This window comes from Trachemys scripta, chromosome 19, assembly GCF_013100865.1.
Source record: "Trachemys scripta elegans isolate TJP31775 chromosome 19, CAS_Tse_1.0, whole genome shotgun sequence".
In the NCBI taxonomy this organism is placed as follows: domain Eukaryota; kingdom Metazoa; phylum Chordata; order Testudines; family Emydidae; genus Trachemys; species Trachemys scripta.
In genome coordinates, this window is record NC_048316.1 from 7348841 (window position 1) to 7375584 (window position 26744).

Here is a 26744-nt window from a genome sequence, read left to right on the forward strand (position 1 = left end):
ATTTGTTTTAAACCTGCTGCGTGTCCTTTCTGGGTGTAAAGAAATAGAGCTCGAGCCTCAGCTGGCCTGGCAGCATCTTGTACTTTTCCCTACTGCTGATAGGGATTCCTCTCTGGGTATTGCTAGCTGTGGGCTGAGGCAGCATGGTTTGGTGGGCTGGGAGTTAGAAGGCATCGGTTCTAATCTTAGCTCTGCCACTGAACTAGTTGTGACGTTGGGTAAGTCGCTTTATCTCTCCCACCTTCTGCCTTGTCTATTCAGGTTGTGAACTCTTGGGGTCGGAGGCTGTTTGTGCAGCGCCTAGCACAGTGGGCCACTACTGTAATGCAAATAAAAATTAGATCCCTGGGGTAGGAGCCCAATGGGGGCAGGAGTCTGCCTTCCTGGCCCTGATCACAGGAGCAATTTATCAGATCCCTAGTGCTCATTAAAACCCTTCTTTTCAGATGCACCATGCCTCAGATCATTACAAAACATGGAGGATGCCTCTGACCTCTTTCCCCTCCCCACTGCCAACTTCAGATGACGCACGCTGAGCAGCTACTGTTCTGAGAGTTTATCAGTAGTGTTCAGTGTGGTTTTAACCAGGAACAAAGTGGCAGTGTTTCTCACTACATGTGGTAGGTGTGTTTGCCAGTTACCGTTGCCACCCTCTTTATGGATGAGAGAGCAGGTTTGTTTAAATAGTAAAACAAACAAATTGATTCTCTAGTCCCTCCCAGTCCCATCTCTCCACTGCCCCCTTTACAACCCCAGCAGCAGCCCTGGGTGTGACACCAGCTAGAGAAAGACCCTTTCAAAACTATCCAGTGAAGCCATATCAGTGCATTGGAAAGAGGAAAGTCAGGGTCTATGCAATGTACAAAGAGACAGCAGTCCTGCGATCTACGGAGCAGTTGTGCTGGGCTTCCAAGCCCTGATTGTTGTGGTGCCCTGGAATAACAACTCCACCAGCTCTCACACACAGCCACATACAGACACTGCAAAGAGCCCAGCTGTGTTTGCTTCCTCACGTCTTTAAGATCTAGGGTGTTTATGGCACTTTATGCTGCTGATAGGGGAGTTATGAGGTTTAATTTAATGTGCATAAAGCTAATAAATTTGTTAGTCTCTAAGGTGCCACAAGTACTCCTGTTCTTAAAGCAGGTTGAGTTATTTCAAGTAAAGGTGCGTTAGGAGTAATAATATTTAATAGTGAGATAGCACCCATCATCTGTGCCCTATAATGTGCCTTACCGAAGCAGGGACGGAATATCTTTCCCATTATACAGATGGGGAAAATTGAGACACAAGTGACTTGCCCAAAAATCACACAGCCAGTCAGTGACATGAAAAGAATCCAGGTCCCTTGACTCCCAGCCCAGTGTCCCACCCTCTGGGCCTCACGGCCATATTATTTATACTATTGCAGTTGTCCATCTTTTAGCAGCGTTATGATCTTGCCCTTTCTTAACAAGGTACCTTCCAGAATGACCCCTGGCACTTCCTAGTGCTTAGCCCCCTTAGGGGGAGATTGGCCAAAGGAACGGCTACTGGGAGGGCAAATCCTGTAGCCAGCTTTGAAAAATTCCACCCGGGGAAGTCAGCAGCTAAACTCCTCATGAGTTCAACAGGGCCAGGATTTCTCCTTTCATCTTTAAAGCACTGTGCAAACATGGCAGTGGCCAATGAGTCCCAGAGGGGCTGCGCTCCCCAGGTTGGCGGTGGGGTTTGCGCACGCTCAGCCCCTCTGGACAGCGACGTAGGAGGCAGAGCGGCTGGAGAAGTGAGCAGCCAAGAGATCATCTGTCGCTGCCAAAGCAACGTACCCAGGCAAGAGAAAGCAGCAGCCAGTCCCAGGGTGCCAGCCAGGGCCAGTGCCATGGGAAACACAGCCCCGCCCCCCCTCCACGCCAACACGCCACTCACAGAGCAACGCAGTGGCTCAGAACAGAGAGTTTAACCAGGGTCTCCAGGCCCGCGCCCTCACCACTGGGCCCTACTTCCTCCTCCACCGGGGGCTGAGAACAACGTCACTTCATCTGCTCAGGTTGTGGAGCCACCTCGGCCATGCGATCCCCAGCCCAGCCCAGCCCAGCCCACCCCACCTCACCCGCACCACGTTTTTCCTTGTTCTTAAAGGACAAGACAGGTCTTCTGCGTCACTTTCGCATGTTATTTGGCACAAAATGTTAAGACTGAAAATAAGATGCTGGGTTGTTTTGTAGACACGCACCAAATACAAGCCTATTCCCACTGACTCCTCCACTGCATTCACTCCCCTGCGTGGAGTAACACAGGCATGCTGCAGATAAAAGCATGCACACAGGACCGCTGCCAACTCCCGCCGTGGAACCTTTCACCTCTGCCTCAGGTATCCCTCAAAAGAGAGGAGCCAGGTGACAATCTCTGATGGTTGATTATTGGTATTACTGTCTCACCTAGGAGCCCTATTCATGGGCCAGGACCCCAATGTGCTAGGAGCTGTACGAACACAGAACAGAAAGATGCTCTCTGCCCCAACGAGCTTTGCACTACTCTTTACCCCAGCTGGCTTTGAAGTGAACGAACATGTTCTAATCCTCTCTGCATTTTGCCCATCAAACAAACCTCTAATTTGCCGTGCCTTGGCCGCCTGTGCCTGAGAGCTCGGTCTGGAATAGCAAGGAGCGAGGAGAACTTGCAGAGCTTCTGGGGAGAGCCAAGGACTGGTACAGCAGGGGTGGGGAGTCTGGGACAGAGGCACGCTGGCAGAGCTGTGTACAACCCTGACCTGACCTCTAGCAAGTCCTGTTACCTTTCATAAGCACCAGCTTCACCCGAAACCTTTTCAAAGGAACACAATATGATGATGCCACCGAAAAGAACTCTGAGCTCAGCATACGAATGTATGCCCTGGCAAGCTCAAATCACAGCCCCGGTGTGCAGCGCTCAACCAGCCGCTGGAAGACCTGTGGGGGAGGTTGGACTCAGACAAATTCACTCGTTTGCCCTACTGTATTCCTGTCCTCCTCTGAAGGGCTTTGGCAAAGCGAGCACGGGCAGAGAGCAGGGCTGTGGCCCTATGAATTTTCTCCAATGGGCTTCAGCTCTGTCTGCAGGAATCCCGGTCTGGGCTGCAAAGGAAGTTCACAGTCTCCCTGGCCCACTGAGTCTTTGGTCCCTCTGCTGGAGCTGCCAGCAATGGGACTTGGTTAGTGCCGCTGCCCGTGGTATGATGAGGACTAGGCTGAGTCCCTCCAGCTCATTACAGATGTGTCAAGCGGCAGTGGTCTTCCTTCGCTACTGCCCTGCACTGAGATCACGCTGGGGAGCTCAGTGTGAAAGATACGATGGCGGTGATGGAGGGGGGCATGGAACGTGGCTAGACAGATCCATATCTCAGCTGTACTAGTTTTGCTAAGCCGTCAGGGTCCCTCCCTTAGTAGTAGCCACAAACCAAACAGGGCAAACAAACAAACAAGGACTGCATGGTGTCAGTTCCTCCTTAGCCTGTTTCCAACAGGAAATGCCCTTGTAGATGCAGGGAGAGGGTCACTGATTCACAGCCCAATCCAAGACCCCAGAGCCCGGGTCCTGGTGCTTATGAAATCCATACTTTGTGGCCTGGACCCATCTCTCATGAGCTCCCGTCCTTGCCTGTAAAGCAGCCTCTGCAGGTATGGTCCCCCACTGCTGCTTCCCTCCCCTCCCCCATTGCTACACCTGCGGGCACACAGGGAGAGATTTGGGTCAGGTACTTTGGCCCCATTAACAATGTTATCATAATAAGAGTTATTGTGGGCTATAAAATTGCAGTCTGGGACTTTGCCCTTGGAACGGGCTTTTGTTTGCTGTTCAGAAACATTCCCAGCAGCTGGGGAATCCCATTTGCATTTGCTTCAGAAGGTGCTCACCTTTCCACTGGGACATAGGAAATGCTGCCAGTAGCCCCTTTGACATCTGGTTTGGGGATGCTCCATTCTCCTGCTCACTGGGGGCTGCTCTCGTGGTCTTCCGTGGACACTCTGCCTGAGGAAAGCCTGCGGGTTTTCGGTCCCTCCTATCCCATTAAGGGGAAGGAGAGGAGTTTGGAATGGGTATGAGCATCTTAGCATGGGCCAGCCAGCAGCAGATCACCAGGGGCCTGATCATCCCTCTAAATGTGCAAGATCCCTCAGGCAAATGTTCCCCAGCACATCTGAGAGAGAGCGCAGGAAAGTTCAGTTCCAGTCGGCTCTTAAGACGGCCTCATAGACAGCTTCACTCTTAGGTTACCTGGCCAGGGTTAACTAACTGGCCTATCAGGCCCCCGTTAACCCTATCAGGGCTGTAGTGGGTAACACCCCATCACAGCATCCACAGTTTTCCCAGCTTGTCCTCTTCTGCTTGGCCAGCACAGGAACAAGAAGTGGGATGTGTGGGGAGATGTCGATGGCAAGGCTGGTCAAAGGACAGTCCCAGAGCTGAGGGCAGGCAGGATTTATAAACCCCATGGAGAAGAGAGCTGTCAGGCATGGGAGCCTTGTGCATAGTCCCAGAATCAAGGACTCCTCTGCTCTGAACCTGGACGTTCAGTACGCTGAACAGGGCCAGATCAAGTTGCTCACAGAGCTGAAGGAACTTGCAAGCTTCCAGCTTTCCCTGCTCTCTTCCCTTCTGTTTCCCCACACTCCTGTTGGATTCGTTTCTTCACAAAGCCAGAAAAAGCTCATGCAGGCGCCTCCCCTTGCCCCCTACTGATTTTGCTGTCTGCCGTTAAACTAGTTCCAAGCACTGAAAAGTCAGGAAGTTCAGGCTCCTACAATGTTAACTCGGCCCCATTGCATGGATGTGGGATGGTCTGTTCCTGGTTTCGCTTGTTAAATGTAAATTTGGATGCAGCGCCGCGTCTGTGGGATGCGGCTGGTTGCTAAGGTAGGAGCCAGAACTGTCCCTTGGGTAGGGTGAATCGGGGTGACCGCCCCGGGCCCTGCGCTTTGGGGGGCCCCGAACTTCGATCAAATCGGGACTGTCCCGATATTTAGCCCTTTGTCCCGCATTCCGACTGATGTCCGATCAGGACGCCATTTGTCCCGATATTCAGGTGAGGAGGCGGGCGGGGAGGTGAGGTGGGAGGTGAGCAGGGTGAGGAGGTGAACAGGGAGGTGAGTGGCAGGTGGGCAGGCGGGAGGGAGGTGAGGAGGCGGGCGGGTGGGAGGGTGAGGCGGCGGGGAGTGGGTGGGCGCACCGGATGGACGGCGAGGAGACTAGCAGGGAGGGCCCTGCACCCCCCAAGGGACAGCTCTGGTAGGAGCAACCTGCCTTTTTATTTTTTTTCACTTTTCTGACTTTTGCAGGCTTGATATTCTGAATGGAGAGTGGATGTTTTTCTCAAAGATCTGCTCTGGTTCAAACAGGAATTAATTCAGGGAGGTCCTATGGCTTGTGCTCTGCAGGAGGTGAGACTAGATGAGACTAGACTAGAGGGGAGACATGTGAACCTTGCATTTGGGTTTTGTGTTGACTCACTAGTGAAGTGTGCTCTCGATGGACGGCGTTGTTTTTCTGATTGGCTTCTGGTCCCTAATGCTCTGACTCTCCACAAGACAAGAGCCAAGACAGCCTTTCCCAGGGGTGCTGTGATGTACAGTGGAAGCAATACAGGGCATCAGTTTCCCCATCTATAAAATGGGGGGCCAATGATCCTCATTTTAGCAGCGTGCTTGGAGATGTGGACATGAAAAGTGGAATACAAACATGCCCCTGCCAGGTGCTGAGCCGTCTGGCCCCGATTCAGCAAAGTACTTAAACCATGGGCGTAAGAGCCTGATCTTGCCCCACTGAAGTAAAGGGGAGTTTTGCCATTAGCTTAAATGAGTGTCGATTTAGCCCTAATTGTCCTGGAAGTCAATGGGATTAAAGTCAAGCAGACGCCTAAATGCTTTGCTGGATCACAGCCGGGCTGCTTGGCACCGTGCAGGACTGAGCGCCGAGAGAGTTAATATCAGTACTAGTGATTTGAAGAAGAAAACTCGATGTAAGTGCTAATTGTCATTAATAATATTTATTGGGCTGTGCTTAAAGGGCTTGTCTGTGCTGGAGTTTGTAATTGTGTCTTCACACGTGTTGTAGCCTGATCTGGGGTGTGTGAGTAATGTTGATTTAATTTACCCACTTAATTTTATTTTATTTTAATTAATTTTAATTAATTGATCATATTAACCGGGATTGATTGTTAATATTAATTAGTGTGGGGTTAGGCTCGCCAATATGTTTGATTAGAAGATAAACGTTCTTGTATTGTATTACAATACATCAAATACTTAAACTTATAAGAAAAGATGTATCTATGCAAGCAAGTAGATTAATCCTTAGGGCTACAGTGTTAACTCATGCGGTTATGGGATGCAGTGCAGACAAGGAATAAGCATTTGTTGCTAGTCATGTTTAACCCAAGCCCAAAGTGGGAGATCTGGCATTCAACTAACACCAAACAAACCACCTCACTGATCGTCACTGAGATTGTGGGCCATCAATGGCACCACAGATAAGACTTTCTCTCCTGCGCTATTGGCTTCTGTCAATACACCCTAGTTCTTCCGCGTCAAGGAAAATATTTAACCAGGGTTACTTGGCTGATGTTTCCTAATAAATGGACACAGCAGCTGTGACTTTTGTTGTACAGGTAGAAGTTCTTGTCCTCACACCTATGTTTGCTCTGGATCAACAAAGAGAGGGACAAAAGAACAAAGAAACTATTTTCCCTTCTGGGTGAGTGCATCGGAATAATGTCCCCAGATAGTGTACTGAAATAGGAACTGTGTAACAGCGAAAGGACCGTTCTTAAGAGGCGATTTGAAGGATAACAGGCCAATAGGTGACATAGCGCATGGATCCGAATAACATGGGCTGAGGTTTTCAAAGTCTCCGAAGGGAACTGGATGCTTGATCCTCGTTGATTTGAATGGTAATTGGATGCCCAAATCTCTCAGGCAACCTTGAAAATGTCAGCCCTACTGTATAAATGAAGATTAGAGGGCCCCATAAATTATCCAGCATAGCCCAAATGCTGTTCCTGTTGAAGCCAATGGGAGTTTTGCCAATGATTTTGATGAACGCGAACTGCCTGTGGATATGTGTTGACAGTTGCCCATTTGGCCAATAAAATGCTTGTGCCACACCCTGAAATCACATGAAACTCACCTCCTTTCACATTTTCACTGAAAGCATGAAGCAGGCCAGATTTGCTGAAAGGTTCAGTAAGGTTTGGGAACTCTTTGAGAGGGACAATTCATGGCTTTGCATCCACGCCCAATGCAGGCTGTTGTTTCTCATGGTTTTGCTGGGTTGAAATTGAGCTGTGGAGTAGGGTGACAAGATGTCCTGATTTTATAGGGACAGTCCTGATTTTGGGGTCTTTTTTTTTATATAGGCGCCTATTACCCCCCACCCCGTCCCGATTTTTCACACTTGCAGTCCAGTCACCCTAGGGTGACCAGATGTCCCGATTTTATAGGGACAGTCTTGATTTTTGGGTCTTTTTCTTATATAGGCTCCTATTACACTCCACCCCCTGTCCCGATTTTTCACACTTGCTGTCTGGTCACCCTAGTGTGGAGGAAGCAGGTGGGTGTTCCATGGAATTTTGCTTAAGCTTTGGGTTTATCTGAAATGAAAGAAAACATCTGTATAAACCTCTGTAAAGCAAAATGTCCGTGATTCACGCACCGCTCTCCATAGAGGAGTCATGCTGTCCTAGCAGCTAACGCAAGGGCCTGAGTGTTCACAGCTGGATTCTAATCTATGCTATTGAGCCTCCACGTAGCCTTGGATAAGTGTCTCCACCTCTCTGTGTATCATTTCCTCCAGATAATACTTACTGACCCTCACAGGCAAGCTGTGAGGCTGCACTTGTCAATATTTCTCAGGCCTTGGCTACACTTGGGAATTCACAGCGAGTGTAGTCACGGCACCAGCGCTGCGAGAGCTCTCTCGCAGCGCTGTCTGTACTCCACCTCTCCGAGGGGAGTAGCTTTCAGCGCTGCAGGCGCTGATCACACTGGCGTTTTACAGCGCTGCGCTCGGGGGGGGGGGGGGAGGCGTTTTCACACCTCTGAGCGCGGCAAGTTGCAGCGCTGTACAGCACCAGTGTAGCCAAGGCCTAAGAGGCTTTGTGATCCTCAACTGAAAGGCACTTGAGGAAAATAATAAATAATTAATGGAGATATCCCATCTCCTAGAACTGGAAGGGACCTTGAAAGGTCATCGAGTCCAGCCCCCTGCCTTCACTAGCAGGACCAAGTGCTGATTTTTGCCCCAGATCCCTAAGTGGCCCCCTCAAGGATTGAACTCACAACCCTGGGTTTAGCAGGCCAATGCTCAAACCACTGAGCTACCCCTCCCCGCTAAGGAGGGAAGGGGGTATTATAGTTCCGCATACAGTACACTGAAAATGTTCTGACCCTTCGACTTGAGTGGCAGGCGTGGCAAAGATCTGTAAGACTGTATCCTTCATGAATGTAGATCCCAGTACACACGTTCACCCAGAGGATGGCTGGCCGGCCGTGCACTGCTGCTGAATCAACACAGTGGTGCAGAATTCCAACTATGTCTGACACCAATGGCATGTCCAGACAGCAAGGGCTGAAAAAAGTACACACACAAAGACGACAACTGAGAAATGTTAAGCATGAAGGGGATTGCTCGAAAATCCTCCAAAGCCACTAAATGCCTTTGTTAATGTACAGCATGTATTGTTCCCAAATCAACACATCGGTGAAACGGATTAGAGAGGGAGAGAGATGCTACTGGAACATAGTGCCTTCGAGGGCTTTGGTTGGCAAGGAGAAAGGTGCAGGTGTCAGTACACATTGTTGCTTTGCTGCTGGTTCAGACCACATCCCATCTGCACAGGAAGAGGAATCTCTCCCTTCCATTTGCAGGGAGCAGCAGAATCTAATCCACCTTAAACAAAGCACGCTGAGCCCATCCATTAATTTTCTCGCGTGTCAGAGCAATAATCAGACACACGCTTGATTGTTTTCATGGTCTGGGACCTCTTGAAATTGGCCAGGCTGTTGGTTTGTGTGTGTGTGTGTGAGCACTTGCCTTTATGCATGGGTGGATATGTGTTTGTTCCAAAGCTCCCTGCATGAAAGCAACCTCTTATCTGCAAGACTGAGCCAAGCTTCGATAAGCAACTCTATCACCCATCACTGCCAGGGCATTCAGTCCCCAGGCAGTGCTATTTCCAAAGTCACTGAACCTTGAGCAAAGCGGGAGTGCCTGCAACTCAGTCACTAGGTCATCTCGCCACTGGGGAGCCAACACGACAACAGAGAAATGTCAATGGACAACATTCGGATGCAGCCTTGGAAATTATGTGCCTACCAAGAGCCCTGAAAGGATGCTAGAGTTGAAAATCCCTCCCTGAGGGTACTATTATGGAGGATCACTTACAGTCTGTCTATGGTCCTCACAGTGACCTTGTTACCATAAGCACATCATGCTCTTCAATGTATTGGTCCTCATGACACCCCTGTGAGGCAGACCAGCGCTATCCTTCCCATTGTACACGTGAGGGAACGGAGGCACACAGAGACTAGGTGACTTGCCCAAGGTCACACAGGAAGTCTGGGCTTAGAGCCAGGAATTGAACCCAGGTCTTTCACGTCAATGTCCTAACCACTAGCTCATTTTTCTTCTCCAAAGAATGCGGAAGTGCACACTTTAGACATTCTCTGAAATCAGCCAAGAGCAGAACTTGAATTCATAACCAGCAGCTGGCCCTTGGGTCCAAGGATTGTTGTCCATCCTCCCGTGCCTCTGAGTGACTGTGGGTGTGTCTACACTTCAATAAAAACCCCACAGCACTGGGTGTCAAAGCCCAAGTCAGCTGACTCCGGACGGCTTGTGGGGCTCAGGCTACAGGACTAACTATAGCAGTGTAGGCATTTGAGCTTGGCCCGGAGCCCGGGGGTTGAGACCCTTCACCCGGCAGGGTCTCAGAGCTCTGGGTCCAGCCCTAGCTTGAATGTCTACACTATAATTTTACAGTCCCAGAGCACTGTCTTGCAAGCCTGAGTCAGCTGACTTGGGCCAGCCACAGCCATGCTGCAGGTCTTTTATTCCAGTGTAGACATGGAAGGTTAGTGGTTGGGAGGAAACTTATGGCTGTACAAACTGAGTGCAAAGTTAGTTAACCCAGTCTTAATGGATGGAGAGCATAATAATTTATACAAAGACGGATTACGGTGAGTACACTGGGAGGAGAGGATATTTCTTGTGGCCCCTCCCAACTAATCCATCTGTATAGGGCAGCCCTATAGACTTGACCCAAAGCCTGTTAAAATCCAAGGGTGTCTTTCCCTTGAGTTGGCTCATGTCCAATACGCACATGGGGAGCATTCCATTTCATCCACCACCAACATGCAGCCACCGCTGCAGGATGAGAAATGTACTGATAAATATTAGGGGGCCGAGGCTCAGATCATGTAAAATGGCACAGCTCCAATGGCTTCAAATGGTGGGCTAAAGACATGGGCTCCACCCTTTGCCCCCAACTCCCTCATCTTACACTCTGCCAAATAAATCCTTTTGTTTAAATTTTGGATTGTGTTCTAAGAAGAAAGGCAGCTGGATAAGGTTGCTAGTTAGCACCTGGGAAAGGGACAACAGAAACACCTGTTTCTGGTGAGGCTGCCTAGCAACACTCAGCAGGGAATACTCTGAACCAAGTCACGAACTCCAGCTTAGACCGAGAGAGCTGATGTTCTGCATGGGAGCTAGGGGCCAGCTTCTCAGCTGGCGAAAATTGGTGCAGCTGCATTGACTTCAGTGGAGCTATGCTGACTTATACTCGCTGAGAATCTGGCCCTGTGTCTTTAATTACACATTAACTTGAAAGTATTTGAAAACTCCATAAACCTCTGGGGCAGGTAACCTGTCTTATGAGGGTGTATGATCCAGTGCATAGAGCACCTCACTGGAAATCAGGGACCTGGGGGCAGGGTGTCTATTACCATCTCTGTCACTGACTCACTCTATGCCGTTGGGCAAGTCACTTCACCTTTCACCTGTCTCCCATCGGCACAATGGGGCCAGTAATGCTTTCTAAAGTGCTGTGAGAGGTATCCATGAAACGGGCTATTCAGTGCTAGCTATCACTCCGACTGCATGTTTATGAAGTGTCATGTAGGTTTGTGACACTATAAAAATACCGCAATTTAATACACATAATCTAATGTACTTTCCCCTGCACAATCTGCCCTGTTGGAAAGCACCTTCTCCTTCCCCAAACTTGTCCTTTTTTTTTGCTTAAAGTTAGCACATGCTTCAGAGCTTTGTTCAAGCAGGGCCTGAAACTTTACCCACAGTATCAGTAGCTGCCTCCATGAATATGGAAACTATTCCCAGTACTACAGTTTGGCAGGAGCTGACTCCTTTCGCTCACACAGAGTAAATCAGATAGGTATGTTGGACACTGAATGTTCTCTGACTGATTTGGAAAGGCCTGCAAGCAAGTAGTGGGAAGATGGGAGCCTTGAAATGGTTCTGATATTGCATGCAGAGACGACATAGCAGAGAAAGAATAAACTGGCCACCATACCTATGTGCCATTTTACATGAGACAGATCCAAAGTCAGTGCAGTTTTTACTCAAGCCCTTTCTTGTGTTGAGGTGCCTTGAATACGAGAAATCAGACCCAAGTGCCTTCTGAGCGCCCCCCAGTATAGGTGGAAGATCATCTTGGGATGAATACATTAATATCAATCCTTCTCTCGGGCTGGCCAGCAGTGATGAAGATTTCCAGATCCCAAAGATTAGTTAGAGCTCTCCGCGTGGTTTCTCTTAAGCAGAAATAACAAAGAAACCAACGAAGAACGGGTGGGTGCAAAGCAGGGTGCTAAAGTCAGAACTCCTGGGATCTATTTCAGCTCCACCTAACAGAGAATGCAGGCAAGTTATTTAAGCTCTTTGCACCTCAGTTTCCCCATCTATAAAATGAGGAGACTAATACTGACCTACATCACTGGAGGACGAGGGGTGCCTAGGGAATGGAAGGTAGCTTCACGGGGCCCTCTGCTTGGCTGGGGCCTTTAATTGCTACTGTAATATAAATACTACTGAAGAATGGGTTCACCACTTACCCACTTGGCAGCCGGACTCCTCAGCCCATCACAAAGAGGGGGGTCGGTTACCCTACAAGAGAAGCAAAGAGAGGGAGAGAAAGCTTTCCATGGTGGGGAAGGGGAAAAAAGGTTCTCCTTCCTTTATGGAAATCTAATCAATTCCTGAGCACATTTGTTTTTTCAACAGACACCCCCCTCACCCCCCCGCTGTTCATTTCTGATTGCATTGCCCAGGGGGCTCCTTTTCGGTTACAGTGGCCCCCCAAACCAAACAAACGGCTTCATGCTGAGGAATGTGTTTTACTAGCTGCAGCTGCAGCACATGTGTTGGGAATTGATCTTTTCTTTACTTTCAGCCTGAGACTTTTACACTTGACCAAGCGCTCTCAGCCCAGGGGCACCCCCTGGAAAGGGCGAAAGGACAGCAGAGAAATGGCAGTTCGGGGGGGGGGGGGGGCTCTCTATGGAGACATTAGAATGATGGTGAGCTGTCAAGCCCTCATCTCACTCCACTTACCGGAGGGGAAGGCCTGTGGAGGGGGGCAGGATGGGATAAGGGCTCTGGGGAGGGAGGGGAGGGAAGCGCAGCTTGCAAAGCAGGATGGGGTGCAAATGGGATGGGGGGCCCTGCAGAGGGTGTGGGATGGGATGAAGGGCTGAAAGGAGAGAGGAGGCAGTGGGTGGGGAATTTCAGGGGGGACTGGGGAAGAAGTGGGGTGGGGTGGGACCCTGTGAGGGGGATGGGATTGGGATGGGGGGGACCCTGTGAGGGGGATGGGAGGATTGGGATGGGTGAGGGGAGGACCGTGGGAGGGGGATGGGGATTGGGATAGGTGGGATGGGACCCTGGGAGGAGGATGGGATTGGGATGGGGGGGGAAACTGGGAGGGGGATGGGAGGATTGGGATGGGTGGGCGGGGGGTGGGATCCTGGGAGGGGGCTGGGATTGGGATGAGTGAGGGGGGACCGTGGGAGGGGGATGGGCATTGGGATGGGTGGGGTGGGACCCTGGGAGGGGAATGGGCATTGGGATGGGTGGGGTGGGACCCTGGGAGGCGATCCGGGGGCAGGGAGCGGGCGAGGTCCCCGGGGCAGGGAGCGGGAGGGGACCCTAGGATGGGGCTGGGGGCCCGGGATGGGACGAGCAGTCGGTGGGGGTGAGGGACGGGGCCCGGGAGGGGAGCAGCTAGGGGGTGGGGCCCGGTGGGGGTGGGGCGAGGCGAGGCCCCGGTCCCGCCCCCCCGGGCTGGGTTAAAAGCCGCCCCGTCCGCGGCTGCCCCGGCTCAGCGGTGTCCGGCCCCAGCATGGCCCAGCAGCGGTGCCGCTCCGTGCTCATCACCGGCTGCAGCCGGGGCATCGGGCTGGGGCTGGCGCGGGGGCTGGCGGCCGCGAGCCCCGCTCCGGACTGGGTGATCGCCACGTGCCGCTACCCGGAGAAGGCGCAGGTAAAACGGGAGGGGTCCTGCCGAGAACCCCCCCCCCCGGCCGGCTCTCCTGGCTGTGCCGGGCAGGGGTGCAAGTTGTATGGGCCCGTGGGCCGGGCGCTCCTCCGGCCCCGCCCCTCCCGTGAGTGTCCCCCGGCCCCCGAGCCTGCAGCTCACGCTGTCTGTGCTCTGCCAGCTCCGGGCATCAACTGCTGCCGCAGGGTCCTAGTGCTCCCAGCCCCTAATGGCAGGGCCGGCTGCCCTTCCCCTGCCCTTCCGCCCTAGCCCTGAGCCTCTCCAACGTCCCAAACCCCTCACACCCTAATCCTCTGCCCCAGTCCTGAGCCCCCTCCTGCATCATGAACCTCTCATCCCCACCCTACACCCCAACCCTCTGCCCTAGCCCTAAGCCCCCTCCCAGACCCCTCATCCTCTGCCCCACAGCCCTCACCTCTGCACCCCCTCCCATCCCCAAACTCCCTTCCAGAGCCTGCACCCCAGACCTCTGCAGTCCCTCCTACACCCACACTCCTTGCCCCAGCCCAGAGCCTACACCCAAACTCTGTCCCAGAGCCTGCACCTCTCACCCATTCCTGCATTCCCACCTCAGACTCCCTCCCAGAGCCTGCACCCCAGACCTCTTCCCACTACCCAAACTCCCTCCCAGAGCCTTAGGCGGGGTGGGGGAGTTTGGAGGGGGAGCGGGTTCTGGGCACCACCAAAATTTCTACAAACTTGCCACCCCTGTACCGGGGGTGTTCGCTCACGTGCACAGGGGGCTTCTGCAGCCCAGGGTGGTGAGGGAGGCAGTCCTGGGCCATAGGGCTGGAACTAGGGGTATGGGGGGGCTGCTGCACCCCCTGGCTTGAAGCCATTTCTATCATATCTAGGGTTTACAGTTTGGTTCAATGGCTCTTAGCATGCCCCCCCCCACTAGACAAATTGTCCCAGTACCCCTGGTGTGGCTCAGGGTGAAATCCAAGGATCAGTCCCTGGCTGGGAAAAACTTCAGTGTTTGCTGATTCCTTGGTGCAGCACAAGTCCTATTTCAAACTTTCAACCTGCCGGGAAACTGGCTAGTCTCCCTAAGGTATTTAAAAAAAAAAAAAAAAAAAAATCCTGCTCGATATCTAACTCTGAGGTGGGGCAGGATCATACAAAAGCTCCTGTTTATGCCCTGGGGAGCTACTGACCTGATTAGCGCTGGTAACTCCCCACCTTTCAAGGACACAAGATTTTAAATGAAATTAACAAGGACTGCTACCCTTCAGATGGCTCTTGTATATTGCAGAGCTGAAGACAGACCTCCTTTCTTAGCTGGAAGGCACATCTGCAAAGCAGTCTACTTACACAGCTGCCACATCTTAAACCTCCCTCAAAGCCACTAACCCTGTTCCCTCATTCATTCAATGCTGGATAGGTAAATCCCTGACTCTAACTCCCCCTGATTCCTGAAAGCCACCTCCTGGAACTTTTCTGGTGCACTGCTTCATTGATTCCCTTGCCTTTTGTCTGATGGGTTTTTTGTTCAGCTAGAAAAGGAGATCATTGCCTTGGTGTATTTCAGTCTTACTTCATGTCAGAGTGGTGTGTGTGGTGTGTAGTTTTTTTTAATCCCTCTTTCCTTCAGGTTGGGATCAGCTCACTTATCACTACCCAAATGGATTCATTTGTAGACTTAAATCTATATTCTTGAAACCTTCTCAGCCAATTCGTTCGATTCCCCTGCCCCCTTTCAATCCGCATTCCTATTACAATGTTGTGGGGCTAGACTTGACTTCTTTGTCCAGGCACTCTCCAGACTTCATTTGTTGCAAGTGATTGCGAATCATAGCTTTGAAGTATCTAACTTGCAAGTGGGGTAATAATTTGTGGCCCACCCTGTTTTCACAGAAAGGGGGAACCATCCTGGTGAGTAACTTCAGTGCATCTCTCTGGTCTGCCCTTGCCTTTTGGAATAAGTCCTTGAACCCACGGCCTGCCTGCTAATTACAAGGTCAAATTCTGCCCTTGGCTGACTTCGGAGAATGTCTGGTGTGTGCCTTCCTGCATATAAAATGTTGGGGTCGAAATTAGCTGTCTCTACTCAAGAAGGAGATCTTGGCGTCATTGTGGATAGTTCTCTGAAAACATCCGCTCACTGTGCAGCGGCAGTCAAAACAGTGAACAGAATGTTGGGAGTCATTTAAGAAAGGGATAGATAATAAGATGAAAATATTGTATTGCCTCTCTATAAATCCATAGTATGCCTACATCTTGAATACTGCATGCAGATGTGGTCACCATACTGATTGGGGGTATGGAATCTCTTCCATATGAGGAGAGATTAATGAGACTGGGACTCTTCAGTTTGGAAAAGAGACGGCTAAGGGGGAGTGGGGGAATATGATAGAGATCTACAAAATCATGACGAGTGTGGAGAAAGTAAATAAGGAAGTGTTATTACTTCTCATAACACAAGAACTAGGGGGGCACCAAATAAAATTAATAGACAGCAGGTTTAAAAATAAATACTTCACAGAATAGTTAACCTGTAAAACTCTTTGCCAGAGGATGTTGTGAAGGCCAAGACTATAACAGGGTTCAAAAAGAACTAGATAAGTTCATGGAGGATAGGTTCATCAATCGCTATTAGCCAGGATGGGCAGGAATGGTGTCCCTAGCCTCTGTTTGCCAGAAGCTGGGAATGAGTGACAGGGAATGGATCACTTGATGATTAGCTGTTCATTTCCTCTGGGGCAGCTGGCATTGGCCACTATATGAAGACCGAATACTGGGCTAGATGGACCTTTGGTCTGACCCAGGATGGCTGTTCTTATGCCCTTTTGAGAGGGCTGGTCTACTAGTTAGGGTATTAACTTGAGAGATGGGGCTTCAATTCCTGGCTTTACCCCCAGATTTCCTGTGTGACTTTGGGCACAGGGATGGAGAGCGGGGAAGGAGATCTGTACTGCTTCTGAGCAGTTTTGGTTAGCTGCTCCTTCCTAGGAAGCAGGAAGGAACAGCTGACACTAGGCAGTGGGCCACATGGAAGGCCCTTGCAGACTGGATGGCTCTGGCATGCAGGCCACCACTTGAAGCACAATGCTCTGAGCATTACATCAATATAAATCTTCTCTGCAGCTGGCTTGAAATTAACACTCCTTCCCCCTAGCCAGAGGTGTTGCTAAAAGGTGGCTTCTGAAACCCTATGGAGGAGGGGAAAACAGAAGTTGCATGCTACAGAAATTAAGAGAACAATATTGCCTACCCTAAGCATTCAAAAATCCTGAGTGGGGCTCCTGAAAATCACAAGACTTTGAAAACTTCTTTTGAATTAGAAGGTAGATGGCACGGCAGAGCCTGCAAGGTGTCTTGGCTGAGCTCTTTTCCTGCAGGCCTGAGAGCTAGAAACTCTTTTCCAATGAAAGGAGAGATTCTCCTGACTTCAGCAGCTGGGGCCTTAAACACTGAACTTGGCAAAACTCACAATAAAATTGTGGCTTGGCAACAGTACGTGTGTGAACTTTTTGAATGCAAAATATGAGCTCTTACCAAGCACGTGTGAGCAGCAAAGCAATGTTATTCATTATCGTCTCTTCCTCACTCCCCACTCACATATCACGTAGCTCCACTTATTTTAGTAAAGCAGGAGCTTTAAGTGTTCAAAGCTTCCACCAGCAAGATGTTGGAGCCTGCCCCTCTAAAGGCTTTTTTACTTCACATGGTTCCCATTTATAGCCAGGTTTAAGTGATTTCTTTGTTCCCATGGAGTAGATGTATGGGAAAAGCCACATTTACCCAGTTCAGGCAGTCTTTGAACCACCTAGGGCCTGATTCTTCACGGTTCTGCACCTTGTGTAGCCCTAGCAGTGAAAAGTGGATGTAAAAAAGCTACCAGACTAGAATGGTCTGATCCTAGTGTCCTCTCCTGAGATGGATGACGAACTCTGTGGAAATGTCTGGGGAGGTCTCTCCGATCTGGATTTGTAAAAATCCAATTACAGGAGACCTGACCAGAATGCCCCTGGAAAGGTGGGAAAGAAGCCACCAATGGCTTTTAAAAGCCTGTCTTGAGGACTTAAATATTTTGCTTGATCTTCTTGTAACTCTCCCCTCTATAAAAAGAACAGGAGGACTTGTGGCACCTTAGAGACTAACAAATTTATTAGAGCATAAGCTTTCGTGGACTACAGCCCACTTCTCCCCTCTATGTAGGCTAACTGACAGCATATAGCCAGTGGTACTTCTCCTCCAATCACCCGGGAACACACTGGATCCCTCCACCCAATCCTCCCAACTACAGAAGGCAGCAAATGTCTTTCTTTCCTGTACCTTGCTGACCCCTGGGATAACAGAGAACAGTTGAAGGCTTCTGCATGTGGGTCTCTGCCAGCTTAGACTGACTTGTGCTGAATAAATCCTAGGTGCTGTCTACCGTGTGTGCATAGCAAATGGCCTTCTGAGGGTAAGAGAGCCTGCAGGCTGTCTATTACCCCTTCTCTGTGGAGTACAATACCCCACTTTCTGTACTGTTCAGGGTATTTTTTTAATTACCTGCCCATTGCCCTATGCACACGAGCAATAGAAATGGCTACAGATCTCTGACCAAATCAATCCTGCATTCCAGTTCACCCATTCGGGATTAACAAAACACTTGTGCTGTCCTGGAAAACAGGAGCAAGCAGTTAATGTTCAGTTAAGCATGCCCTGAAGGCCAATGGCTCTTGGCGTGTTGGAATGTCTCCTTTTCCACCCTCCTCACAACCTGGGGTTCAAAGTTAAGGACACTGCACAGAGAATGTCCCAGTGGCAGCCGCTCACATGCAGATAGGCTTGGCAGAATTTAATTTTTTATTTTGATGGAAGATACTTAAAAAACTTTTTTCTTATTTTTACCTATTTAAACTTTCATGGTTGTGGAAAATAATGGAGGGTGTCGTACAACAATTATTTAATGAGACATCAAGATTCACAAAGTTAAAGCTTTGTAACTGTCAAAACAAGTTGTCAAGATACAAAATATCCTCAAATCAGAGTTTTAAATTCTCAAGCAGTCAATTTCTTTCTTTACCTATCTATAAACCTCAATTAATGGAAACACTCGGTCTTGACACAGTGAAAGTTCTATTTTTAAATAATAAATGTCAATAAATTTAATCCTTCCAAGCCTATGGATAAACCAGGGGTCTGCTGACTCGATCAGGCACCATAGTTGGTGAGTTGTTGCACAAGATGGTTCTTGATTAGGGACCTTGCTAGCCAGCAAGGGTGGAGGGATCTAGAAGGATAATCTGCCTTTCTACCCTTCCTATCCCCAACTTGAAGACCTGCATAATCCTTCCAGACCACTCTGAATATAGGACACTTCTCTCTAACTAGGTTCCCACATTCAAACAGTCCTACTTTGCTCCCCTCTCCTGCAGTGTCCCTGTGTGATAGCACATTCTTCACTAGAAGAACTCCAGAGAAAAGTGAAGGGAGGGACATTGGAGGGCTCTCACTCTGACTTTGCAATAGCAGATGCTGGTGCTTAACAGTTCCCTTTGGTCACTGCATCCTGTAGCAAACTAGGAAACTGGACTGTTTCTTTTCTATTAAACTTTGGCAGATGAACTCTGTAGCCAGCAGGACCCACTAAACAAAATGAGGAGTAATCTCTTCTGGGACACAGTCTGTCTGAGAGAGTCATGTCAAAGTCTAAGACACAAGCTACATTCTGGAAGGTTTTGTAACTTGTTACATTTCAGTGTGGGGTGGAGGGACCAGCACCACTGACCCTGGCTCCTGACTTTGCCTGAGTCACAACTGATCCTGGAGTAGGTGCAGCTGATGGTATCTTAACTTGAACTTGTTAAAATAAACACAACCCAGTGACAGCCAGTGGTCACAAAAGTATGTGGAATTTACCATCTGTGAAAAGGGCCAGGATGACACCAAAGGCCCAAGTCTCTGCCTCATTTCAAGAGGGATATTGAGGCAAGGTTCCCAGCTGACAAGCCTTGTGCCTTATCTGCAAGGGTCACCTCAAGATGTCAGTGGGGGGAACCGAAGTCTCCATGGCTTTTTCCATCTCTCACCATCCTGAGGCTGCCAACAAGAGGGTCAGATCTGTTTGATTCAATCACTAATCGGACTGATAGCAAGCACCAGCTTGTTTAACACAAGTAGGGTGCCCAGTTGTCCTGATTTTTATAGGGCCAGTCCCAATATGTGGGGCTTTTTTATATAGGTGCCAATTACTCTGCACCCCCTGTCCCCATTTTTTCACACTTGCTGTCTGGTCACCCAAAACACAGGCCACCAAACACCCATCAGATGGCAGCAACTCAGTGTGTCTGATGGGTCTCTCGTGAGAATAAGAATTGCCTGTGGGAATTCACTCTCTGGAATGAGACTGAGAAGAACCCACCCTGTCTGTTTCATTTGGCTAAGATTTACATCCTGCTTTGTGGCCTAGAAGGGAAGTGTTTCCCCCAGGATCATCAACCTGAATCTGTCTAGTGGCAGCTAGGCTACCATTGCAATTGTGTTCCTGCTAAAAGTTCGTGACTCCTTGTTTCCCTAAAAAAAAAAATGAACAGGAGTACTTGTGGCACCTTAGAGACTAACAAATTTATTTGAGCATAAGCTTTCGTGGGCTACAGCCCACTTCATTGGACAGTTAAACTTCAGTCTTCAATTTCACTATGAATGTCTTGCGGAGAACAACTTAACTGTAGTGCATGGAACTGAAAAATTGTCTTGAGTCTTGCATACTAAAACTTCCCAGTGATTGCCCTTATGTTCTCAAATATCAAATGCTCCTTCCTTAAACTAGTGCTGCTCTTCTGTGCTGCTGCCAGCACAGAGGTGCCTGAAGCTTCAATGACTAAACACTCTGACACTCTGAGTGGGAAGCAGCGTAACGTCTGTCCAGCAACTGCATGCAATATGTCACATTATCCAGCTATCAGAAGCCCATTGCAGGATGGGCTCCCCAGTCGTGTTCATCTGATGGCTAGACTGGCTGCATACATGCCCTGCATGCTAGCCCAATGGAGAACGTAAGCAGGGTGCCCTCATGGTGTGAGGCTGCTAGTGGCTTTACTAAGTGAGTCAGTAAGAGCTTGACTTCTCAGAGATGGCCAGCACCTCACTCCTGTGGAGTCTAACTAGACCGGAGTGCTCCGCACTCCTGAAAACTGAGCCGTAACCCCAAGCAGACAAGACCACAACTCAGCTTTTCCTTCTGTTTCTAGGAACTCCAGCAGCTCAGCACGCAGTATAGCAACATCAAACTACTCCAGCTTGGTGAGTGAAAGGGCCTCGTAACAAACCAGAGCACGTGCTACCATAGCCAGGTTGGGTTGCTTTTGAGACATGGGAGTGGAAGATCCGAAGTTGCGTCTCTTCACTAATAACTTAAAGCCACTCCCCAGATCTCTGGTACTGTACAGATTTCTTATAACTCTTGTGAGACAGTCTGGTTCCTTCTAGTGTTTGAGAAATGGTCCATGCTAATACTTGGCTTTCAGGGTTTGTTGACCTGTCTGTGACAGGGGGTATACATTTAACTGAAACTCACTGTTTCAGAGATCAATGTTGACACCCGACTACTGCCTATTGAAGAGAACTCTTCTTTTCCCTTCCCACCCCCCAACTAATTGTCAGTCCCTCACTAGAGGGGGACTGAGGCAAAATTCCACATTCAACCTCAGTTTGGATCCACACTTTGTCTGGATCTCATCTCTATGTGGAATGGCTTGGGAGGGGGGACACCCAAACTCTCAAGTCCTTCTCTCTCCTGTAGCTTGTATTGGATCACACTGATCCAGTCCTGGTGCTGGATTGAGATCATGCAGCCTCTTCGTACCCTGATTTTCATGCGACAAACCTGAAATTGTGGTGCACTCAGCCCCTTCTGGGCATGAAGGAAAAACTGAGCTAAGTCAAGCAAGAGAACAGACCAGGCACAACCAGATGTGTATCAGGCTGGGGTGAGGAAGCCCTTATTTCCCTCCTTCTTTAAAGGGAAGGCACGTGGGACAACATGGACCACAGAACATTCCTCTTGCTTAAATGTCCTGGCCATGCTTGTTTCAGTGGGACTTAAATTTCCACCAAGCATATTTCCTACACATCCTGAAGCACTGGCTTTGCATTTGCAGCCCATCCTGGGTACACAGACGATCACTGTCCTACAGAATCCACTTCATTGCTGGTGTTTCCTTTCCTCTCTGTGGCAGATGTGGTCTGTGAAAACAGCATAAAGAAAGTAGTCCAGGAAGTGGAAGAGATCTTAGGAGACAAAGGGCTGAACTGCCTCATTAACAATGCTGGTATCAATGTGGTTGCTTCCCTGGAAGAAGTCACGGCTGAAACCATGCTCACCATTTATGAAACCAACACAGTCGCTCAGTTGATGGTCACAAAGGTAAGACCGGGACGTGGGTTTACTTTGGGAAAGAGACTAAAAAGGCTCTGTACTTTGTGTACTGCCCATATAAGTCTTCATGAGCCCCATCTATGCCTTTTACATTGTACAAGCCTGGTGAGACTTCCAGAGACAAGCTAATGCTTAACTGCATGGTCACTGGTGTGGGCCAGCTTACCTGTATTAGTCATTGCTTTGTTCTGCTTTATTATATTTAGTAGTAATGCAAGGAACCTACAGGCTTTCATCCTGTAAGATTTGGCTTTAGTAGATCGTGTGAGGCTTGAGGCCTATAACCCTTAGCATAGATAAACTTAAGTACTGGTAACTCCTAAGTTCTAGGGAACTGAAAGTGGTATGCCAGAGTGGGAATTTTGTCCAGAATACTGACCTCCGCCACCCACAGAACATAGCTGACACCAGCATCTGGAAAGTTCTGGACAGAACCTCCAACTGCAAAGCTGCCATGACAGCAAATTAACGTGTATGCTAATAGGGTAACATCATACATATACTAACCTATAGAAAACGGACACCTTAAGGGGAGGAAATACAAATAAGGACCTCTATTGAATATGCATTGGTCATAGGGTGACCAGAACAAAATATTGGGACAGTGCCGCCGAAGCGCAAAAAAAAAAAAGCTGGAGTGCCGCTGAAGCCAAATATCAGGACAAATGACGTCCTGACCACACATCTGTTGGGATGCAGGACAGACAGCTGGATATTGGGACAGTCCTGATTTTTATTGGGACATCTGGTCACCGTAATTGGTCATGGCAGCATCAGTAACCTACTATTAAAAGTAACATCCCAGGGGCAGCAGAGAGGTTGGAGAAATGTAGATCATGGGAGGGGCTGGAATGATGGCTACTGGAGAAGGTGAGGACTATGAAGGTGATAAAGATAATGGTTAAGTATGAAAGATAAGGGTATAAGGATGAACGTCCAAATGTACTTTCTGTATTATCTCTATCTGCTTTAAGTTTGTGTTTATAATCTTTGCTAAATTCATAAATCATATTTATATATAGAAATTATTCCTATAGTGTGAGTATTGCACCTGTGCATATCAGGGTTCCCAAATTATGATGATTTTTACAATAATCTTACTGGGCCTGATCTTGGGACAAGAACCTGTTAATCCTCAAGTTACAATTATATTTACCCAATTTTGGGTCAGGCTACACTGGCTAATGTCTAACTGACCTCTCTCCAGAATAGTTTAAGAGCTTTGAGAGTCAGCAAGTAGGCCAGTCTCAACCCTAGCCCAGTATGTGGGGTGTCCTACTCCACTTAGTTTGACTGTGCCCTCGGGTTTGAGCAATGAACAGCACATGGTGGACTCCTCAAAGCTAGCTTCTAGCCTTTTTCTGTGGTATGCAAATCTCCATCTTGTGTGACAAGAATACTTCGTGTCTCTTCAGGGGTTCATAGTGCCAGGTCCTGAGCAGACTCGGTCTGTAAATAATTAAAGGATTAAATCGAGAAGCTGCTTGCTTCATGTGGGTGATAGGTCTGTGGTGGTTCTAAAGTCAGCATAAATCATTAGCTAGCTCTGTAGAGGGTCTACTAGTGTGTTAATGTCACTGCAAGTCAGATAGTAGCATACAGTTGTCATGACTGTATTGAGCTCGGCTCTTAATAGAACAGAGTGTTTAAACCCAAATTGGTCTTGGTCAGGCTGAGACTGAAATTTAAATTGAAATGAAATGAACTTTCTCTTACAGGCCTTTCTTCCCCTTCTGAGGAAGGCAGCCCAGTTGAGCACTGGTATGGGTTGTCACCGAGCAGCCATTATCAATATGTCATCTGTTGCTGCCTCCATGCAACTGGTCCAGGCAAATGAGATGTTCCTCAAAGTCTATCCCTATAGAATAGCAAAGGTGGGTGTTTTCCAAAGCTGTGCTCAATTGAAACCAGGCAATGCTCTGAGCTAAAGGGGATCCTAAACTGGTAACTAACTTGGAAATAGGGGTTCATTCTATATGCTGTATAAGATGACTTTACTAGGTAAAGACTTGCTAGTCAATATAAAATAAGAGTAGAGAGCTGTTGGAGCTTTGTGCAGAAAGGAGGACTACCTTCTACCACAAACTTATCTATCCGGAATACAGAACATGCTGTCCTTAACTAACCACTATACAATCCAGGTAAGTGCCTTGTCAATAGTCCCTTCTAAATGCACCCAGCATTCTTAGGGGATCTCCCTAGACCTATGATGTACCTACTGGCCATAGTGCAAGGCTTCTGTCTAACCTCAGCAAGGTGGTCAATAGGGTAAACATTAAACTGATTGCAAGGAGTGGCAGTCGCACCGTGATTAGTGCCAACCTGAATGTGGGTTTTTTAACATCTACACATCCAGGGACTGTGATCTGGTATTTGTTTGTTAGCAAAGGATGGATTTAACAGAATCCTGGCTGCTTGGGTTAAATGACATATGTCCCTTATGGCAGACATTCTTCCTCCTCCTTCCTCACCCTCCTGCAACAACACACCCTTCTCAACTCCTAAGGTTCTAGGACCTTGCTGCTTAGGAACTAAATAGAACATAATCTGTTTCTTCAGACATTCAATACAACAATGACTGCACAAACCAAGTGGCTCCATTAAATTCCATCAAGTTGTCCTGTAGGCTGGAGTGGGGGGAAAGGAAGAGATTACCTTTTCTTTCTCTTTTTGGTCTTAAATGCTTGGATGGAACAGTCTTGTAAATATTCTTAGTTCAAGGGTTCTGAAAGGCTGTATTTATATGGGGGGCTGTGAATATATAGATACAGCCTTTTGGAACCTTTGAACTAAGAATATTTACAAGACTCTTCCATGTGAGTGTCAAACTGCACTTCCAGATCCATCAGAACTTGACCAAAAGATTGCCCCTTCATTCTCCTCTCACTTGCACCAAAATAGCTCCATTGACTTTTGACCTGCTCTTGATTGGCATCTTCTAAGAGAGGAGATTGAAGTCCAGTGTCTGAAGTACATCTTCTGGATGTGACCTTTCTACAGCTCCCTGATGCATCGAGTGGGGAAGCAAGGTACTAATTGGGTGGCCTTCCTTCCAAACCTCAAAGTTGATATGTGAAACTGACCTACTGATACCATGTTCACTCTTCTAGACTGCACTGAATATGATCACCAGGTGTCTTGCTGCAGACTTGAAAGTGGATGGAATCCTTTGTATTTCTCTGCACCCAGGCTGGATTCAAACTGATATGGGAGGAGACATGGTTAGTGACATCCAGACACTCTTTATTATTTTTTTTTTTTTTAAGGAGGACCAACCTTGCATCTCAACACCTTAAAATATACTGGCTCTCTAGTTCACTCTTGCAATCCACTAATTGTAACTGCTGAAGGCCTTGAAGAGCCAGTTGCCTTAACACATCTCATTAGCTAGGAAACTATATTAAGTGCAACATTAAGGAAGCTCTTGCATACCCATAGGTAGAATTCTATTGCTTGCCTTTTCCTAAGGATACTCCTAATTTTTTAATCTTGATCCTCCTAGGCTCCCTTGCAGATACAAGAAGCTATCCCAGGTATCCTCTCAGTTCTGGCTAATCTCAGCGAAAAAGACAACGGCTCCTTCCTAGACGGGCAAGGGGGAACACTACCATGGTAACACACACCATGGACTACAGGATGGGAGTAGTGCCAGAAGTTAAATCTTGGTTGGCGATGTCTTTGTCTAGATCTCTTTGACTATTTCAACTAGTATATTAACAAAAAAATCTGTTATCCAACATGTACAGATATTTGGAAGTTTTTTGCTCTGCTGTTCAAATAACCTCCGCAAACCCTGAGAAGGAAACAGGATATGGGGGAACGATACCTTTTAGCAAACACTCCAATTTACCAAAACTACAGCTACGGGGGTGGGGATTATTCCTATTGGATTCCAAAACCAAAGCAGTAAAAATACCAACTCTTATGAGTGAGAGTTGCAGGTGAGACATTCCATTCAGTGGAGTTGGGCCTGTTTACATCAGATAAAGGGGTTGCTATGGTCCCTGCTCCAAGTTGGAGGGACATGTCAGGATGGCTCCTGCAGGCTGAACTGCTCTGGTAACTCTTGTACTGTACCCACCTGAACAGCCTTGACCTGCTAGACTGATTTAAAGACTGAAGCTTTAACCCTGGTCACTGCACTTCTGGAGAAGTGTCCCTATGGTCATGGCACAAGACACTTGTTTCCTTTCTTCCTGTGTGACCAATCCCCTGGTCCATGCAGGGGTGAGGTTTGTATGTTTGACTCCTAACTTGTCTTCAATAAAAGCTGCTTTTGTTTAAGCCAAAACCACTTATTTACTGAACTACTTCAGAGGCTTCCTACTGGACCTAACTTAGGAGTGTGGGCCTCTGGCTCAAGGTATGTGATCAAAATTCCATTGGAAAGGCATTGTTCTGTCCAGTGCCACTTGAGGGCGGCTGTTAGAGGCTGGCTCCGTTCACTGGTAGTGCCCAAACCATGGAGAGCCACTGATTCTTGGGTACAAAATGTTACCTCTAGCTGGGATAGAGCAGAGATCTCAGAATACTGACTGAGGTAAGGGTGGAAGCAAAGTGGTTTTTTTAATTGCAGGAACTATGAAGTATTTTAAAAAGTTGCTCTTCTTTGTAGAAACCATACTTGCTGAAGCACTAATCTCTTAAGTCAAGCTGCCTAGTTATTTTAATGGTGGGCTGAAGAATAGCTTCCTCTCTGAGTTGTGATTTTTAATAGCAATAGGGAGAAGGGCCAAAGCTGAGCTGTCTCTTCCTGGACAGTAGCTATTCTTCAAAACCTGCCCCCCTCTGAGCTTGCCAGCTGGTTTGATACAAATCCCATGACCAGGGACCTAGCTCAAG

General features: G+C 48.4%; 1 protein-coding gene and 1 long non-coding RNA gene across 2 annotated transcripts; one reads left to right on the forward strand and one right to left on the reverse strand.

The window, feature by feature from the left end:
- Positions 1-7500: 7500 nt before the first annotated feature.
- LOC117867963 lies at positions 7501-12215 on the reverse strand. Its single transcript, XR_004643541.1, has 3 exons — positions 12090-12215; positions 8403-8583; positions 7501-7606 (listed from the first exon to the last, which is right to left on the reverse strand). It is a non-coding gene; the product is annotated as an uncharacterized LOC117867963 (long non-coding RNA).
- Positions 12216-13319: 1104 nt separating this feature from the next.
- LOC117867965 (C-factor-like) lies at positions 13320-26193 on the forward strand. Its single transcript, XM_034753482.1, has 6 exons — positions 13320-13516; positions 20716-20767; positions 21703-21890; positions 23621-23776; positions 25013-25123; positions 25405-26193. Exons 1-6 carry the CDS (start codon positions 13376-13378, stop codon positions 25516-25518), a joined length of 762 nt encoding a protein of 253 aa, XP_034609373.1. The 5' UTR covers positions 13320-13375; the 3' UTR covers positions 25519-26193.
- Positions 26194-26744: the final 551 nt, after the last annotated feature.